At 41.3% G+C, this 17,249-nt stretch overlaps 2 protein-coding genes across 3 annotated transcripts; one reads left to right on the plus strand and one right to left on the minus strand.

Annotated features, from left to right (window-relative positions):
* The first annotated feature begins 105 nt into the window (after nucleotides 1-105).
* On the plus strand, nucleotides 106-8,175 carry LOC139574052 (protein FAM199X). Of its 2 annotated transcripts, XR_011674701.1 has the most exons (8): nucleotides 124-240; nucleotides 702-882; nucleotides 984-1,203; nucleotides 1,291-1,443; nucleotides 1,530-1,691; nucleotides 2,906-3,175; nucleotides 3,299-3,411; nucleotides 6,748-8,175. XR_011674701.1 is itself a non-coding variant. In XM_071398188.1 (7 exons), exons 2-7 carry the CDS (start codon nucleotides 716-718, stop codon nucleotides 6,922-6,924), a joined length of 1,149 nt encoding a protein of 382 aa, XP_071254289.1. In that variant the 5' UTR covers nucleotides 106-240; nucleotides 702-715; the 3' UTR covers nucleotides 6,925-8,175. The 2 variants fall into 2 exon arrangements, 1 of the variants encoding a protein (XP_071254289.1); XM_071398188.1 differs by lacking the exon at nucleotides 3,299-3,411 and having other exon boundaries at nucleotides 106-240.
* A 2,518-nt stretch (nucleotides 8,176-10,693) lies between these two features.
* LOC139572505 (homeobox protein ARX-like) lies at nucleotides 10,694-12,581 on the minus strand. The gene is made up of 5 exons (XM_071395234.1): nucleotides 12,384-12,581; nucleotides 11,913-12,234; nucleotides 11,704-11,749; nucleotides 11,173-11,438; nucleotides 10,694-11,062 (listed from the first exon to the last, which is right to left on the minus strand). The coding sequence occupies exons 1-5, from the start codon at nucleotides 12,505-12,507 to the stop codon at nucleotides 10,909-10,911; spliced, it is 912 nt and encodes a 303-aa protein (XP_071251335.1). The 5' UTR covers nucleotides 12,508-12,581; the 3' UTR covers nucleotides 10,694-10,908.
* Between the last annotated feature and the right edge of the window lie 4,668 nt (nucleotides 12,582-17,249).

Raw genomic sequence — 17,249 nt, forward strand, 5'->3', positions numbered from 1 at the left:
TCTTTTGACCTTGTTTTGGTTTTTCAACCCGTCCAGTAGGTGGCGGCATATATACATTTTAGGGTTGTAGTCCGCCATAAAACCCACAGAAGAAGAAGCCACGCCATCTTTTTATTTTTCTGTCGCAAGAGGGCGCTGTAGTTTTCAAAGCGTGGCATTGACGTGTGTGGTTGTGTCGAAATAATTTGCTCGGCGAGGAGAATTTGCAAATGGAGGAGATTTTTCTCTGAACAACATCAGGTGTGTTGCTTGATCAATTTATTATTTTGTAAATCTGGCAAGATGTTATGCGAACAATAATGTCGTGGTTTAATGGATTATCTCGAACAAGCCCGCTGGCTTGCTGTGTTTTACAACTAATTTTCGCGACGCGATTTAAATTAGCTAAGTTAGCTAACGAGGCCTCGTTGTTTGCCTTCAAAATTATTCAGTTTTTTGTGTCCCAAATAACTTATTAGGGTCAACCATGTCGTTAACACTTGAAATTGACAAGGTAACAAGCCAGCTCGGAAGTTTGCTGGAGAAGTTAACGTAGATTGCTAGCGTTAGCAATATTTTGTTAGTGTAACAGACCGCTAGTCGCTACGCTAGCTTTCGTGTCTTGCCAACCAAACTCAAGTAACTAACACGCTAGCGGTAATCTGTTTATGTAAGTGAAAAGAGCCTTGTTTAACATTTGGCCATATTAACCATTTTCTCAGGGGGAGAAATCGTTATGTCTGAGGCTCTTTATGGAAAGTTCCTAGCCCCCGAGGAGCCATTTCCACTGCTGTCGCAGCGAGGGAACTTCAGTGAGGCAGGCACTTTGGATGTCAGTGACTTTGGCTTTCAGTTGTCCTCTTGTCACCGGACAGACCCTCTGCGCCGCTTCCATAGTAACAGGTAAGACCTGATACCTGTTTGTGGCTTGTGTAACAGCTTTCAAAACAAAACGGTAGTGTAATTTAGTTGTTCATATAGGCTAAACTAACCACTGTTTTCAGATGGAACCTGACTTCCTGTGGAACGAGTGTGGCCAGCTCAGAATGCAGCGAGGAGCTGTTCTCCTCTGTCTCCGTGGGAGACCAGGAGGACTGCTACTCCCTCCTGGACGACCAGGAGTTCACCTCCTTCGACCTGTTCCCAGAGGGCAGTGTCTGCAGCGACGTGTCCTCCTCTATCAGCACTTACTGGGACTGGTCAGACAGTGAATTTGAGTGGCAGGTAGGCTACACTAAATGTGATGACAGAAATATTATTGTATGTTGGTAGTTGTTACATTTGGAGTAAACGTTTTTTGCTTATCCACAGCTGCCTGGAAGCGACATAGCCAGTGGAAGTGATGTGCTCTCTGACATCATACCCAGTGTTCCCAGCTCCCCATGCCTTTCCTCCAAGAGAAAGTCCAAACCACATATAAATATGGATGAGCTCCCCTGGAGTGCTATGACCAATGATGAACAGGTATGGAGACCTGCTCTCAATTTCACAATGACAGGAATTGTAAAGCAGCAGTTGCAGATGTGTTTCATTCTTTGTCTGCCTCTCAGGTGGAATATATTGAATATTTGAGCAGAAAGGTCAGCACGGAGATGGGGCTACGAGAGCAGTTGGATATCATCAAGATCATTGACCCGTGTGCACAGATATCCCCCACAGACAGCGAGTTTATCATCGAGCTCAACTGCCTGACTGATGAGAAACTGAAACAGGTGAGTGAATGGCACAATTAGAGATGAAACGGTATGAACATTTCATATCACGATTATAGTGACCAAAATTATCATCAGTATTATCGCGGTATTGTTAAAATGTGCTGGACATGTTCAAAAAGTACTGATACACACACTGAAATCATTTCACCAAGTTTTATTCTGAGATTCAACAAACAACAAATAAAATTAGCAGCACGATGCACTTTTTGTGTGCATAAACATTAAAATAATAACATTTAAAGATGGCACCATGTGACCATGAGAGGTAAAAGTTTCCTTAGTTCAGGTTTAAATGAACACAACCTTAAGTAAGCAAATAAACAACAAATAAAATTAGCACTCACTTTGTAGTGAGGCACGGCAACCTTCATTGGCCTCAGAAAGCCAGGCCTCTCAACAATTTGAAATGGCATCATGTCCTTTGCAATGCAATATGAAAGGGCTGCAGTGAGGTCTTGAGCATTTTTTGATGTGGGTGTATAAGCAGCCTGCCTTTTAAATGGTTGCTTGAGTGTCTGTCACAACTGTAGATGAGGGACCAGTAGTATCACTAGGTTTGCCTGCTGCGCGCCCACTCTGTTAACAAGGGAATAGCAAATATATTATTATTGGTGTTACATTATAAATATTATTCACTTACACACACTATCTTCTGTGTTGCATTTGAGTATATGCAATGACCCCATGCACAATTTACATGACTACAAATTAGTCTTAAGAAGACAGTGATAGTAATTGCAATGAACCCAACAATTGACATAAATACAGGAGTCTTGTTCTGCAGACAAGGTGACCATCTTCGATTTAAGTTTCCCGCAGCACGGGAAAACCCAAAATACGAACAAACTTCAGATTTGGTCCCCTTAGAAGGCTGAAAAATCTCCCGAGCGTTGTTACTGCCTTCCGCCATGTTTTCACACAACAAAACCTACGTTGCATGCTGCGCTTGCGTCAGACTGTTGATACTGGACAGTATTTACCGTGTGTTTTTCAAACCGTGTTTTAATGATATTTGAAATTGGAAACGGTAATACTAATTGTTGTGAATTTCACCGTGGTTTATCGTGAAACCGGTAACCGTTTCATCCCTAGGTGCAAAATGACAACATTCTTGTACTTGGATTGTGGCCCTGTATGCTGGGCAGTGTACTCCGATCTAAATGTTGTCGGAAGTGTGTTGAACCTAAGGCCTAAACGTTCCTATCGAACAGGTGAGGAACTACATCCGGGAGCACAGTCCACGACTGCGCCCCTGCAGCACCCGGGACAGCTGGAAGAAGAGTGGCCACAGCAGTGCTAGCACCAGCGGGGTGAGTGGGGCCAGCAGCAGCAACGCTAGCATGGTCAGCAGTGCCAGCAGCTCCACCGGATCCACAGGCTCCACCGGCAACTCTGCCTCCAACTGCAGTGCGGCTAACATCAGCCGCGCCCACAGCGACGGGAACCTGTCCAGTGCTGCTGAGCGGATCCGGGACTCCAAGGTAAGGAAGGGGCTTCACTCTGCCTGTTAAGAGTACACTATGGCTGGTATTGTGATCCTCCTCATCAAATACTTTGGACTGTACGAGTGTTTTCATTTGCCAGTAATTGCTGCTTTTTGGCAGATAAAAATGACATAAAAGAACAACAAACAAAAACATTGCCGGATACATTGCCCAGCAGAAAATATCCGGATGAAATTGAATCTCCTCTATAAACACATTGACTATGCATGGAGGTTGGTTTAGTTTCTTTTTACTCTTCCTGTCTATTCTGCCTGTCTGTCTTGAGCTTGCACTCTCGCTAGTGAACTTGCAAATTTGTATCAACTTGTACTGGCTGCAAAGTTTGCCGCATCATTGTGTCGGTAACCGACACAGCTGTATGTGCAGTACCAGTCAAAAGTTTGGACACCTGCTCATTCAAGGATTTTTCTTTGTTTTTACTATTTTCTACATTGTAGAATAATAGTGAAGACATCAGAACTATGAAATAACACATATGGAATCATGTTGTAACCAAAAAAGTGTTAAACAAATCAAAATATATTTTAGAGTCTTCGAAGTAGTCAACCTTTTTCCTTGATGACAGCTTTGCACACTTGCCATTTTCTCAAGCAGCTTCATGAGGTAGTCACCTGGAATGCATTTCAATTAACAGGTGTGCTATGTTAAGTTAATTTGTGGAATTTCTTTCCTCAATGCTTTTTGAGCCAATCAGTTGTGATAAGGTGGGGGTGGTATACAGAAGATATCCTTATTTGGTAAAAGACCAAGTCCATATTATGGCAAGAACAGCAAAAAAGAAAAAACAGTCCATTATTTTTAAGACAAGGGCATCATTATTTTTAAGACAAGGGCAGTCAATGTGGAAATTTTCAATAACTTTGAAAGTTTCCTCAAGTGTAGTCACAAAAACCATCAAGCACTGATGATACTGGCTCTCATGAGGAGCGCTACAGGAAAGGGAGAGCCAGAGTTACCTCTGCTGCAGAGGATAATACGTTCTCTAGAGTTACCAGCCTCAGAAATTGCAGCCCAAATAAATGCTTGAGTTCAAGTAAGAGACACATCTCAACATTTAACACTTTTTTTTGTTAGATGCATAGTAGGTGAACGGATGATCTCCATGTGTGGTTCCCACCGTGAAGTATGGAGGTGGTGTGTTGCGGTGCTTTGCTAGTGACACTCAGTGTTTTTATTTAGAATTCAAGACACTTAACCAGCATTCTGCAGCGATACGCCATCCCATCTGGTTTGCGCTTGGTGGGAGTACCATTTGTTTTTCAACAGCACAATGACCCAACACCCTTCCAGGCTGTGTAAGGGCTATTTGACCAAGGAGAGTGATGGAGTGGTGCATCAGATGACCTGGCTCCCTCAATCACCTGACCTCAACCCAATTGAGATGGTTTGGGATGAGTTGGACCAAAGCGTCATGGAAAAGCAGCCAACAAGTGCTCAGCATATGTGGGAACTCCTTCAAGACTGTTGGAAAGCATTCCAGGTGATGTTGGTTAAGAGAATGCTAAGAGTGTGCAAAGCTGTGAAGGTAAAGAGTGGCTACTTTGACAAATCTAAAATGTTTTTAATGCTTTTTTTGCTTACTATGATTCCATGTGTGTTATTTCATAGTTTTGATGTCTTCACTATTATTTTACAATGTAGAATGTACAATGTAAAAACCCTTGAATTAGTAGGTGTCCAAACTTTTGATTGGTACTGTATGTATGTGTGTATACAGTGCATTTGGAAAGTACTTTTTATTTATTTGTCTCTTTTTGTTTTATAAAAAATAAAAATAAATTGTTACCCCCTTTTTCCATCCCAATTTGCAATCCAATTACAATCTTGTCTCATCGCTGCAACTCCCCATCGGGCTCGTGAGAGGCGAAGTTGAGTCATGTGTCCTCTGAAACATGACCCGTCAAACCGCACTCCTTCACACCTGCCCGCTTAACCCGGAAGCCAGCCACACCAATGTGTCGGAGGAAACACTATTGAACTGATGACTGATGTCAGCCTGCAGGCGCCCGGCCCGCCACGAGTCGCTATTGCGCGATGAGCCAAGTAAAAAGGTGTATCCCGTTTTCATTGATCATCCTTGAGACTCCAATCAAGTTGTGGAAACATCTATCTGTGGTAAATTCAATTGATTGGACATTATTTTGAAAGGGGCACACCTGTCTAAGGTTGACAGTACATGTCAGAGCAAAAACCAAGCCATGAGGTCTAAGGAGTTGTCCGTAGAGCTCCGAGACAGGATTGTGTCGAGGCACAGATCTGGGAAAGGGTACAAAAACATTTCTGCATTATTGAAGATCCCCAAGAACACAGTGGCCTCCATTATTCTTAAATGGAAGAAGTTTTGTACCACCAAGACTCTTTTTCTAGAGTTGGCAGCCTGGTCAAACTGAGCAATTGGGGGAGAAGGGCCTTAGTCAGGGAGGTGACCAAGAACCCGATGGTCACTCTGACCGAACTACATCGTTCCTCTGTGGAGATGGGAAACCTTCCAGAAGAACAACCATCTCTGCAGCACTCTACCAATCAGGCCCTTATGATAGAGTGGCCAGATGGAAGCCACTCCTCAGTAGAAGGCACATGACAGCCTGAGATTCTCTGGTCTGATGAAACCAAGATTGAACTCTTTGGCCTGAATGCCAAGCATTATATCTGGAAGAAACCTGGCTCCATCCCTAAGGCATGGTGGTGGCAGCATCATGCTGTGGGGATGTTTTTAAGCGGCAGGGACCAGGAGACCATTCAGGATGGATGTATGAACGGAGCAAAGTACTGAGAGATCCAAGATGAAAACCTCCTCCACAGCGCTCAGAACCTCAGACTGGGGCGATGGATCACCTTCCAACAGGATAATGACCTTGAGCACACAGCCAAGACAAAGCAGGAGTGGCTTCGGGACAAGTCTCTGAATGTTCTTGTGTCCCAACCAGACCCTGGACTTGAACCTGATCGAACATCTCTGGAGAGACCTGGAAAAGCTGTGCAGCGACGCTCCCCATCCAACCTGACAGAGCTTGAGAGAAGAATGGGAGAAACTCCCCAAATACCGGTGTGCCAAGCTTGTAGCGTCATACCCAAGAAGACTCGAGGCTGTAATTGCTGTCAAAGGTTCTTCAACAAAGTACTGATTAAAGGGTCTGAATACTTATGTAAATGTAAAATTTCAGATGTCTAAAACCCATTTTTGCTTTGTCATTATGGGGTGTTGTGTATTGAGGGGGAGGGGGGAACAATTTAATCCATTTTAGAATAAGGCTGTAAAGTAACAATGTGGAAAAAGTCAATGGGTCTGAATACTTCCAGAATACACTATGTGTATACATACATACTGAGAAAACAAAACATCAAGAACACCTGCTCTTTCCAAGATATAGACTGACCATGTCAATCCAGGTGAAAGCTATTATCCCTTTTTGATCCTTCACTTGTTAAATCCACTTCAGTCCAGAAAGTGGTGCAGTGCCTCTTACATTCTTTGGGGAGAACCCTGCATCTTGTGTGCTTGGTGTGTCACTGCCACACATTTATTTATTTTCCTATTTTTATTGTAGAAACGTTCTAAGCAGAGAAAGCTGCAGCAGAAAGCCCTGCGTAAGAGACAGCTGAAGGAGCAGAGACAGGCCCGCAAGGAGAGGCTGAGTGGCCTCTTCCTCAACGAAGAGGTGCTGTCACTCAAAGTCACAGAGGAGGAGGACCGTGGAGAAGATGTGGTCGACGTCTTGATGTGACAAGAGTGAATGAGTCAGTGTTCCTTCTTAAGCCTCACAATAACATCTTCCACAAACGTCGCAGGTGGTCCCACATCCTAGAGCCTAGTTTACGTTGAAGCGAAGCTGCACTATTGGAATCAGTCTGGAGTTATTTTATGTCCTTAGAACTGGACGCCTGCACAGAATTCTAAAAACTGAAGCTGTATAAACATTGGAGTATTTTTCAGAAAAATACTCCCAAGTAAAACTACCAAGATTAACGTCATTCTGTGATTAACTTAATCTTGAAGGCATAGAGGGAACACTGAATCAATGCATGGGAAGTCATCACCGTTGGCATTACGGTAAATTAACAGTTGACATTGAGTTGTAAATGCTTAACATATTTTCAATGGCTTCTTATTGTTGTGTTTGTATATAAATGCAGTTAAATCATAAAGAACTGTTTTTACATTAAGTTTCCCCTTAAGTTAAGGCCTACATGTTCATAAACACAACAGGGTTAAGTGGTGATACAGACTTGGCCTCTAACAAATACATAGAAATGAAACATTCAATTCTACATTGTCAAAGGTGATTTAAAAGGTCACAGTGATCTGTTTTGTTTTCTTTTCCTTGTGTGTATTTTGTGCATGGGGGGGGGGGGTAGACTTGACAATTAAATGTAAAATAATGCAGCTATCCAGTGCATTGCAAATTAGAGAGATTCCCATATTGAATGCTATTGAACTGTAGTATGACTGCATGTTCTTTAGGTGGGAAGGTATTTCTTGACATCTTTGCTTACTCTCCTTGGATATTGTGGTGGACCCCACCCTGTGGAGCGACAGTATTTACTCTTTCAACATGAACACAACACTAACTTCTGTACATTAGAAAATGTATTTACCTAAAGAAGCTTTTATCACCTGTATATGTCGCTTTGTCTTTTTCCTGTATAAAGTTACCCCTTTTGAGTAATTATAAAAACAATATATTAGATCAACTAGATGTGAGTAGATCTTTATTTTGAATAAATAAATGAATAGCCATGAAATTCCATTCATTCGGTGTGGGAAAAAAAGGTTGCTGCACCAAGTTGGAGTATTCATTGCTTGCTTTCTTGGGTGTCTAATTTCAAGTTGCTGTATATGCCACTGCAATGTATTTTTGACGTGAGCAAGATAGTTGCAGAACAGAAGCATACCAGAATGCAGTTTTTTCTGTGTGATCTACTCAATAATGTAATGCAAAATGAGAAATAAATTGTCATCGACGCATCAAATTTTCCTTCAGATTTGTATATTTTCATTTTCACGAGAGAGGTATTGCCTTGATTGACTATATACATTGATAAACCATACTTCTTGATTGGCTATTGCAACACAAAATGGCTGCAATGGAGCAATGTCCTCCAATATTTGTTCACCCCAAAGCCACTTACAAGGGCAATATACAACATCTCTGACAGAAATTACAATTACACATCGTTGTAAAGATATTAATTCACAAAATGCATGCTAAATATGTCTATTACGTTACAATCAAACTAATCCTAAAATGTAGTAGTTTTATCTTGTTAATAGTACATTTTACAAGCCTATTAGAAGTAGTACTTAATGTGGTGGTAACATGTCTGGGACTAACATTTGTTAAGACTAATGTATTTTATTGTGTTTACACATCAGTTCAGTATGTGGAACAGCATGCAGTGGCATAGGAGTTCATCATTTGAGCTTCATTGCAAATCAATTTCCTCTATCGGAGACTGAAGGTCAATAGGTAGTGCATTAGCTAGAATAAATACATTATAGGTATAAACCAAGAGAACAGTTATGCAAAGGAAAGATAGTGTGTAAATGAAGGCGGTGAAATAGATCTGTGATTAATCATAGTGTCTTAGTGACTCCACAGTCCAGGGTACATTAGAAATGTGTTTGCTTAGCTACATTAGTGTTATCTGGAATAGATACAAGCACATCCTCAGCTGGACAGTAATGGTGATAGATGCTTCATATCATTTTGATTGGATCCTATGTAGTAGCTATTACAACCACTAACGTAAACTGGATGCAAAATTATCTGAATAAACTTGGCCCTTGTAATTTTATATTTGATTAAGATGTATGTTAATCAAAAAAGTTATAGTTAATGTAGCCTATCAATGTTTCTGACACCTACTCCATTAGAGGTCCATTTCCCTCAAATACAATGATGCCTGAAACTCAGTCCAGCTCTTGGACCAAATCTGGTTCTTTTGTCTGCACTGGGAATACATTTTGGCAAGTATTTTCCACTATCCCACTGCCATAGTTTTTGATTGGATGGTTTTAAGTAAACCTTGAAGGTAATTGGCAGCAGGTGCACATTTCAATAGAGGGGCTTTTTACAGTAATTAACTTCCAGGCATACTGGTGATTAGCCAATAAACAAGAACAAGGTGACCATTCTCCCATCATATGAGGCAGGCTGGGCTGAGAAGTGCTGCCAGGGAATGGGACTGTTACACAGTTGAGCCATCTACACTGCTACACCAATGCCTTCAGCCTTATTTAATGCACAAGGTAATGTATGGGGCCCAAGCAAATGAATAGTATACAATTTATGGAGCATCCAACAACAAGTGCTTGATGAACTAATGTAATAGGTTAACTCAAGTGTTACCGAACAGATTATGCCAATTTATTAATTTATTGTGATAATTACTTACTAAGAAACCTTAAAAATCTTACTGAGAAGGGATGGTCCACTTTCAAATGAGCACATCCCTTTTTCCACGAAGTCATCAGATACAGTACTGCTGCACCCACAATTTCTCTGAATTGAGCAAAGTGGGTCTATGATTGAGCCCTATGTCGCCAAATCAGCATAATCTGAGAAAACAGTCTGCATGAGAAGAACCTATTGTCAATGTAGCAGCTATCTTTGTTTTCTGTCGTGTACACAGACTGTACAGCAGAAATAAGTATTTCATCATGCTCCATTGCCTTTCTGATGGTTCTATTTGTCCCATCCGAGGGAATAGGTGAGACAGAGCCACACATTGCTTCCTGTGCTTCTTACTGAATATTAAGCGCACAACCAATATCAGAGGCAATACACTTTTTAGGAGAACGTAATCAAACTTGCACATGTGTAGGAACTGTGGTGCCGATGGTATCAGTTAGAACTGATAGGGTGAACTGGCAGAGAAGCGGATGAGTCAAGTTTATTTTGATAATGCTCTGAGTCCAGATGTGGTGTTGAATGTGAGTCTCTTCACCCATGAAACAATTTAATGGCCCCTGTCTTCTTGGCTAGTTGAGCAGTAATCGTCCCAATAGGTGTGTTATTTGTCTGGTAAGTGGCTCTGGCCAACAGATAAGGTAGGACCAAAGTCATTCCCATCTGATTTCATCAGGCATCTAAAGCTTTGCTCAATCAGTTATTGCCTTACGCGTTTTCCGTTGACAGGCAGGCTGCTCCTGAAATCCAACCGGACTTGTTGAGATAGAGGACCTTAATGGACTCATCTGGAGAACGTGTTTGTCTAGTTACATCTTTGTTGTATCACGGTGTCCCCTTGTTAGCTGGTCTATTGCTTTTCAGACGGTGTGTTTGTGTAAGGCATTTCCTGGAGGTTTTGATGGACCAATTACAGAGTGATAGGTTAATGCCTCTTTCCCCTTTAACAAAGTCATACACTTTATGTGAAAGCTTGGTCACTATCATTTACAACTGAACATAACCTGTGTTAGCTGTGTGAATAAAGGTATATTTAACCCTCTGACACTATTGCTATTGGAAATGTCAGGCGCATATTGAAAAGATCCTGTTCAAGTGGTACACACATTTTTTATTGTTTATATAGTTACATCATTTATCGAAAATATTTAAGGAAAGACGTTTTGCTGTCCAGTAAATTATACAACACAAACATTGAAACATAACCTTGTTACGCTCGCATGCAGTTAACAAAACATTGCACAAATTGTAACCAGGCATGGACAAGGTGGACAGGATAATGTCCCGCAATGTGTTGGACTACTGCATGTGGACAGAGTGCTCCTTGTTGTGGCCAGTGCTAAGTAGCCTCCTGTCATTGTCCAGCACGGCGGCTGGGCTGGCCTGGAATATTCTGGTAGGTTTGGTCATCAGGGTTGGAGTGTTACCCAATGGATTTAACAGGGTTAAAAACCTAAGGAGAGAAAAACAACTAAGTGGTTTTTAAATCCGCTGCTGAGTTAACCCAAGTCTTGTAACCTAGTCAGTATACAGTATAACATATGAACCAGAAGTCTGATATACCTGCTGAAGTTAGGATGGATAAAAGGATGTCCACACAGTGAGGCCCAGGCCAGAGTGCTAATACCCAGGGTTCCCACAGAGTCAGGCGCACACACTGGGGCTGTGTATCGGGCTCCCCCCCAGGATGGCTCCACCAAAGAGGCCTGGCGCAAGGGGACATCCAGGTAAACACCCAGGGAGTTGGTTAAAGGTAGCCCAGGGAGGGAGCTCAACACTCCAGCCTTCCCGTTCTTACGCCACTTGGCTCTGCGGTTCTGAAACCAAACCTAGACACAAGAGTGGAGAAAAGCCAACAGTCTATAATGGTCTCGTGACAACAAAAACATTAGCTGGCCGGAAGCAAGCGTGCATTAAGAGATTTGGTTCTGGGTTGCCGAGATTAAGAGTGTATTGATGGATCCATGACTGAATAATATCTGTTGCAACATCATATTAACTCAGTACTAAATAAGAACCAGCTCCAAGGCCAAGCAACATATCTTTGTGAAGTTTATGAATGGCAAAAACAAATGATTGAGCAAGTATCTGTACCTGGACTCTTGCCTCTGTTAAAGTTAGATGCGTCGCCAGTTCTTCTCTAGGGTAATAAAGAGACATTGATCTATGAACAGTTTAAACAGTCCTTTATAGTTAACATGATTGAACAGTAAAGATATCTTGTAGTACAAAACTAAGAGTAACAAAGACTCCCACTACTAATGTCAATAACTAGTAGTAATGATAGAATATAATGTGTTTACCTGGCAAAAATGTCTGGATAATGAGATTTGCAGAAAGCCCTCTCCAGTTGTTCCAGCTGGAAGTTAGTAAAAGTGGTGCGATAACGTCGTTGCTTCCTTGAGTGTCCACCTGAACTTGGTGCTTTCAGCTGCTCTGTTTGGTTTCTGTTGGAGCCAAGCTCTGTCCCTCTGTTAGTATTTACTGTCATCTCTTTCCCAGTATCTTGTAGCTGTAAAGTGTGTTTGTTCTCCGCAGGAGCAATATGATCTGTTATTGATATCTGCTTGGACTTGTTGGATTGATTCTCAGTCTCTTTGAGAGATGTTGAACCCATGGAATCCACTGTTTAAAATATGTACACAGTTATCTATCATGTGAACAGAATTCTCTTCACCTATTTGGAAATCTCACCAACACAATTTCCCCTGCGCCACTTACAAAAGTTAATTGGCAATCTTCTAAATTTTGGTTTAGAAACAAATGGCACGTACCTTCTCTGCTGATCCCAGTGTCTTTACTCACACCTTTGCTCAGAATGGAATCAATCAAATAAGATGATGCAAATGGCAATTTCTCTAGCCCATGTGATGACTGGGGTGTAGAATACCCCCTCATAGTTGTCTCAATCAGTTGTCCTTTACAGATCTCACAGTTACTCCGACAGAGTCAGCTGTCTACAAAGCATTGACTCTCAAATAGTGGAAACTGTGCTGCTCTTTATTGGCCCATCACTGTAGTGTTATCAATGTCATTAGCATTTTTACTTTTCCATTTGGCAGGAAAGGGAACAGTAGAGGTAGGAGGAAGATGTTTGTGTCCACTTGTTTGTGAATGTCTATTGATAGCCCTACTTTATCTTTATTGTGCAAAACGAAGTAATACTACTATCAATACTAAAATACATTTTAGTAGCAGCTCTAGTAAAAGTGGAAGCAGCAAACAGTAGAAATGAAGCTTTCTCTTTGAGATAATGTTGTAATAGGTTATTTAATCATATATCCTAAATATATTATTATGGAGGCCTTCCGTTTACATGCAATATGATTTTACTCAATTAGGACTTTTATAACACTAAATAAGAACGTTTATTGATGATGGGAGATGGGTGCCCCCTAGTGGCCACCTGTGGAACTGAGTGTGGAACGAAAAAGGATGAGATCTGAACAGCATGATTATTATACATCATTTTCAGTGACATGCATGTCCAAAGTAAGCATATCTTTGTTGAAATCCGTCACATATTTGTCTTGTATACATTCAATACCAGATATAATGAGACAAATAGTCCTATAAAGTCTGAAGTGACTCTTGCCTGCATTTCTACATGCTCCGTTTGTCAATAAATCAGACCATTGGCTACAGATGGAACTCTTTCCTCTTGTACATTTTTTACAAGTGAGACTGTATGGATTCTATCTATAAAGATGTTTTATTACCTTGAGTATGGTATGTCATGCTGGCAGTGGCAGGACAGAGGTTTCCATCATTGCAGCATTCTCCATCGACAGCTACAGTGCTGCTGTGCTGCAGAGAGCTTCTGGTGAGTCAAGGCTCTCACATAGGCTCTTTAAGTAAGCTCAGTCTTAAAGCTTGCTCAGTGGTGCAGAATTCAGAATGTTGTGACTGATTGTTGTCCATACAGCACAAATCAGTCCAAGCATAGGAGGGCTTTCCCAGAATAATGTCATTAATTATTCAAACATATATTGGACACCCACATTAATAGATACATTCCAAACACTCCTGGGGCTATTTGAAAAAAGGAATATGAAATTCAGCTTATTTAATTTGATCAGTGAGGAGGCAGACATATGGAGGCCAGCCTAAAATTAGGTGTTAATGCTGTTTAATGGAAGCATGGAGGGGGCTCTGATGAATGTACAGGAGAACTCTGCCTCTTCATGATTTATGACAAGGACTATTTGTAGGGAAGCAGCAGGAAGGGCTTCAATTTGAAATCCCCAACCTCAATTTGTCATGCAGACACAGGGTGTCAATATTGCCATTCACATCCATTTGGAATCCCAGCCAGCCTGTCCTTCAATTAGCCAGCTATAGCCTGCTCCATGCCGCACAGCTTTTTTGCTGCCACTTTGAAAATACCAGCATACCGACTGACTAATTGACCAAGCGCTCTTTTTTGATGTTAGAAGGATGCTGTTCATTTGGCCAATGTGTGAATGCTTGAAATGTGAAAAGGGGTAATGTGCACCAGCATGGCTTTACTTATGCAAATCATATTTTGGAATTAACATGCCACTGGAATGGATATTTTACATAAATTGATTTGAATCATTGAGGATAATGTGAAATCGGTGAGTGTGTGCGGTGTGTGTGTGTGTGTGTGTGTGCACTCGGGCGGGGGTGCGAGCGTGGCGTTTGTGGGCGTGCGTGTGTAGTGCATCACCGTGTTTGATTTTCAAGTCAACAAGTTCGAAAACAACCATTCTGAACCATTTTCTACCAGATTATGTCAGATTATTATAATGTGTCCTATGATGTTGCTGTTAGGGTAAAATAATAATGCTCCAACAGTTACTGTGGTTCATTGCCACTGGATGGCAGTAGTATACCATGTGGAATAATGTCATAGCTCAATTCTAAATGTATATTTGAATGATTTTACATTTAATCCACACGAATGACCCTTGTGTTTAAAATGCAACTTGATACATAAATATTCACAAAATGGTAGTGCTCATAAGGGCTTACCTTAGATTTCTGTTCCCTTGTGAGATAGGAAACCTCTTTGCTTCACATTGACATGTGCTACTTTTGTCACCAAGCCAAAGACGAACGCTTCAAAGTAAAGTTGGATCATTGCTCAGAACCATATCCGTGCTCTGCCCAAGTGGCAGTCAGTCAAACACCTCTGGGATCTGGGTTTTTGTGACAAAAGACAGCAGTGTGCTGAGCCCTTACGGAGACGTAAAGCGGAAAAATGGAAATGTGTATCGAGAGAACGGGAAGAGAAGGGGTGACTCCTTGGGTTCTTGGTAGGAAAAGATAAGTGTTGAAAGTCAGATTTATAGATTCTGACAGAAAGGAATCTTCCATCTTCCATCCAAGACTGTGGAAAAACAAGTTATTTTCTGTTGAAGTACAATACAAAGGATTTTTTCAACTGCAGTCCCATTCAATCTAATGACCCCCAATCCACCACTGTGCACTCTTCTCTTCCCTGTAATGTCTGACGTCTTTTGTAATGCCAAATGCATTATCTCTCAAATTAAATATTGATCTAAGCATGCCAGCATGGAAACATTTGATTATAATCGTTCATCACATTTATTTTTGCTTCAGCTACTTTTCTACTTTTTATGTTTCTGTGTGTTCAGATCAGCATATTGCCCCATGGCAGCATTCACGATTCCCCCATTAGAGTCCTGTGAGGACTGACCTGCAGAGTGTGTCCTCGTCCTTTCCTGTCATCCTGCGCTACACTGGGTGTCCTCCCCCTCCATCCCTCTATCTCTCCATCCCTCCATCCCAGGTGGTCTGGTTGATGAACCCGAGGCAGAGAGAGACAGAGAGACAGGGACAGAGATAGGAGACTTCCTCCTCGAAATACTGCTGGGTCATCTTGATCACTCGCCAATTTGCTGTCGGAATTCAAATTAAAAACTTGGTGTGAATTAGGTAGTTTTATGTCTCTGCATGACAGCTTTTTATATTAAATGGTTTACAAGAATCACATTGTTTATCATGGGAGCAGGTTGTCATGCATATGAATGAGGCCCAGGTGTTAATCCCACGCTGGTTCCTTTTCCAGGCACATCTCCTTATTACAACCCGCTCTCTCATATTTCACTAGAAGTGTTTGCTTTAATAATTACCTCAAAACACCACTGTCAATTGGCCTTCCGTACAATTAGCCCCAGGGCAATGTTGGTTCAATTACATCCTACATTTTGCTATACATCGGTTTTCATTGGTCTGAACTGTTTTGGAAGGTTTAAATATTGTGTAATTTTGCAGCTCTTTGATGGTTAATACTGATTTAGATACAGAACAAAGTCATTGGACATTCTGTCTCTCTCCATTGAAAGTCTGATAGAAGAAGGCAGCCATGTGTTTGACACAGTTTTTCTAACACTCATTTAGGGCCGATTATTGGCCCTTTATGGGCTGTAAAGTGCTGATTTGCTGGGCAGCAGGGAGTCAAACTTAGTGTGCCATAAACCTGATGGTGCATTACAACATCTTTAATATGCAATAACGGTTGAGTGAGGACAAAGATACTCTCAGTGTAAGAGCAATTACTCATTGAGAGTCTTGTTAACTGTACTTTATCTATCTACTGTGTGGGTTGTTTTCCGTTGTGTTTGCTTGTAAACTCCTCAAAAAGAACAACATCGCACATGTTGTGTAATGATTGTAGCTACAGTAATGAGCATCAAGTGTATACACAGTATGTTGTTTTAAAGGCCCAGTGCAGTCAAAAACGTGATTTCCCTGTGTTTTATATATATTTCCACACTGAGTTCGTAGTATTACTGTGAAATTGTATTACTGAGATTACATTTTTTTCCAATACTGTAAAACTATTTTGGTGGAATGTCTTGAATTTTGTCTTGAAGACAACGTTAATTTGCTCTGACTCTAGTGTTCCATTTGTACATGTACATTTGTGGGGCACAGCAAAAAAGAAGCCAAGCCAAGCATCACACAGTTCCCGCTGAATTCACGTTCCCCTCTGTGTCTCATTCAATTGAGTTCTGACCACTACCTCCACACAGGCGCGCTGAGTGCGCAGTTGCGCACACAAGCTCCCGTTAGGCCTACAAAAGTAAATGCCTATAAAAGCGTATCTAACTGATGGGATACACAGGCTACAATCCTTGCCAAATTATTATATTTCTATCACAAATTCAAAATAAACTGGTTGATTGAAGTAGGAAAATATGTGCTCCAATATGTTTTGTGTTTTTTGTGGACCCCAGGAAGAATAGCTGCTGCTTCTGCAAATGCTAATGGCGATCCGAATATACCAAAAAACAACAAGCTGCAGTTTTGTAATAGTTTTGTAATTATTGCGTTTAGTCTATTTTCCGCTTATGCTACTTTGCGAACTGCAAGTGCCATTTAGAATTGGTTAGCTTAAGCTACACAGGTTGCACACTGAAAATTCTTTATAATATTAGCTTGATAAAGAAAAAGAGCATATTTGAATCAGAATTATTAAGCATAGGCCTACTCACCAAACAGATGGTGTGGCCATAATTCATCACCATGCAGTGGTCAATGTGAAATTGTTCATCCATTTAGAAAATTCCAATGAACAGGCAGAATGTCACGCCCTGACCATAGAGAGCTGTTTATTCTCTATGTTGGTTAGGTCGGGGTGTGATTTAAGG

Source organism: Salvelinus alpinus, chromosome 4 (assembly GCF_045679555.1).
Source record: "Salvelinus alpinus chromosome 4, SLU_Salpinus.1, whole genome shotgun sequence".
Lineage (NCBI taxonomy): Eukaryota > Metazoa > Chordata > Actinopteri > Salmoniformes > Salmonidae > Salvelinus > Salvelinus alpinus.

What these genes read in the sequence shown, in the direction of transcription:
- LOC139574052 (XM_071398188.1), top strand. Translation starts at nt 716, where the DNA reads ATGTCTGAGGCTCTTTATGGAAAGTTCCTAGCCCCCGAGGAGCCATTT. An exon ending in CTGATGAGAAACTGAAACAG is followed by an intron (nt 1,692 to 2,905) that starts GTGAGTGAATGG and finishes CCTATCGAACAG; the next exon opens with GTGAGGAACTACATCCGGGA. An exon ending in AGCGGATCCGGGACTCCAAG is followed by an intron (nt 3,176 to 6,747) that starts GTAAGGAAGGGG and finishes TTTTTATTGTAG; the next exon opens with AAACGTTCTAAGCAGAGAAA.
- LOC139572505 (XM_071395234.1), bottom strand. Translation starts at nt 12,507, where the DNA reads ATGAGGGGGTATTCTACACCCCAGTCATCACATGGGCTAGAGAAATTG. An exon ending in TAACAGAGGCAAGAGTCCAG is followed by an intron (nt 11,439 to 11,703) that starts GTACAGATACTT and finishes TCTTGTGTCTAG; the next exon opens with GTTTGGTTTCAGAACCGCAG. An exon ending in ATCCATCCTAACTTCAGCAG is followed by an intron (nt 11,063 to 11,172) that starts GTATATCAGACT and finishes TTCTCTCCTTAG; the next exon opens with GTTTTTAACCCTGTTAAATC.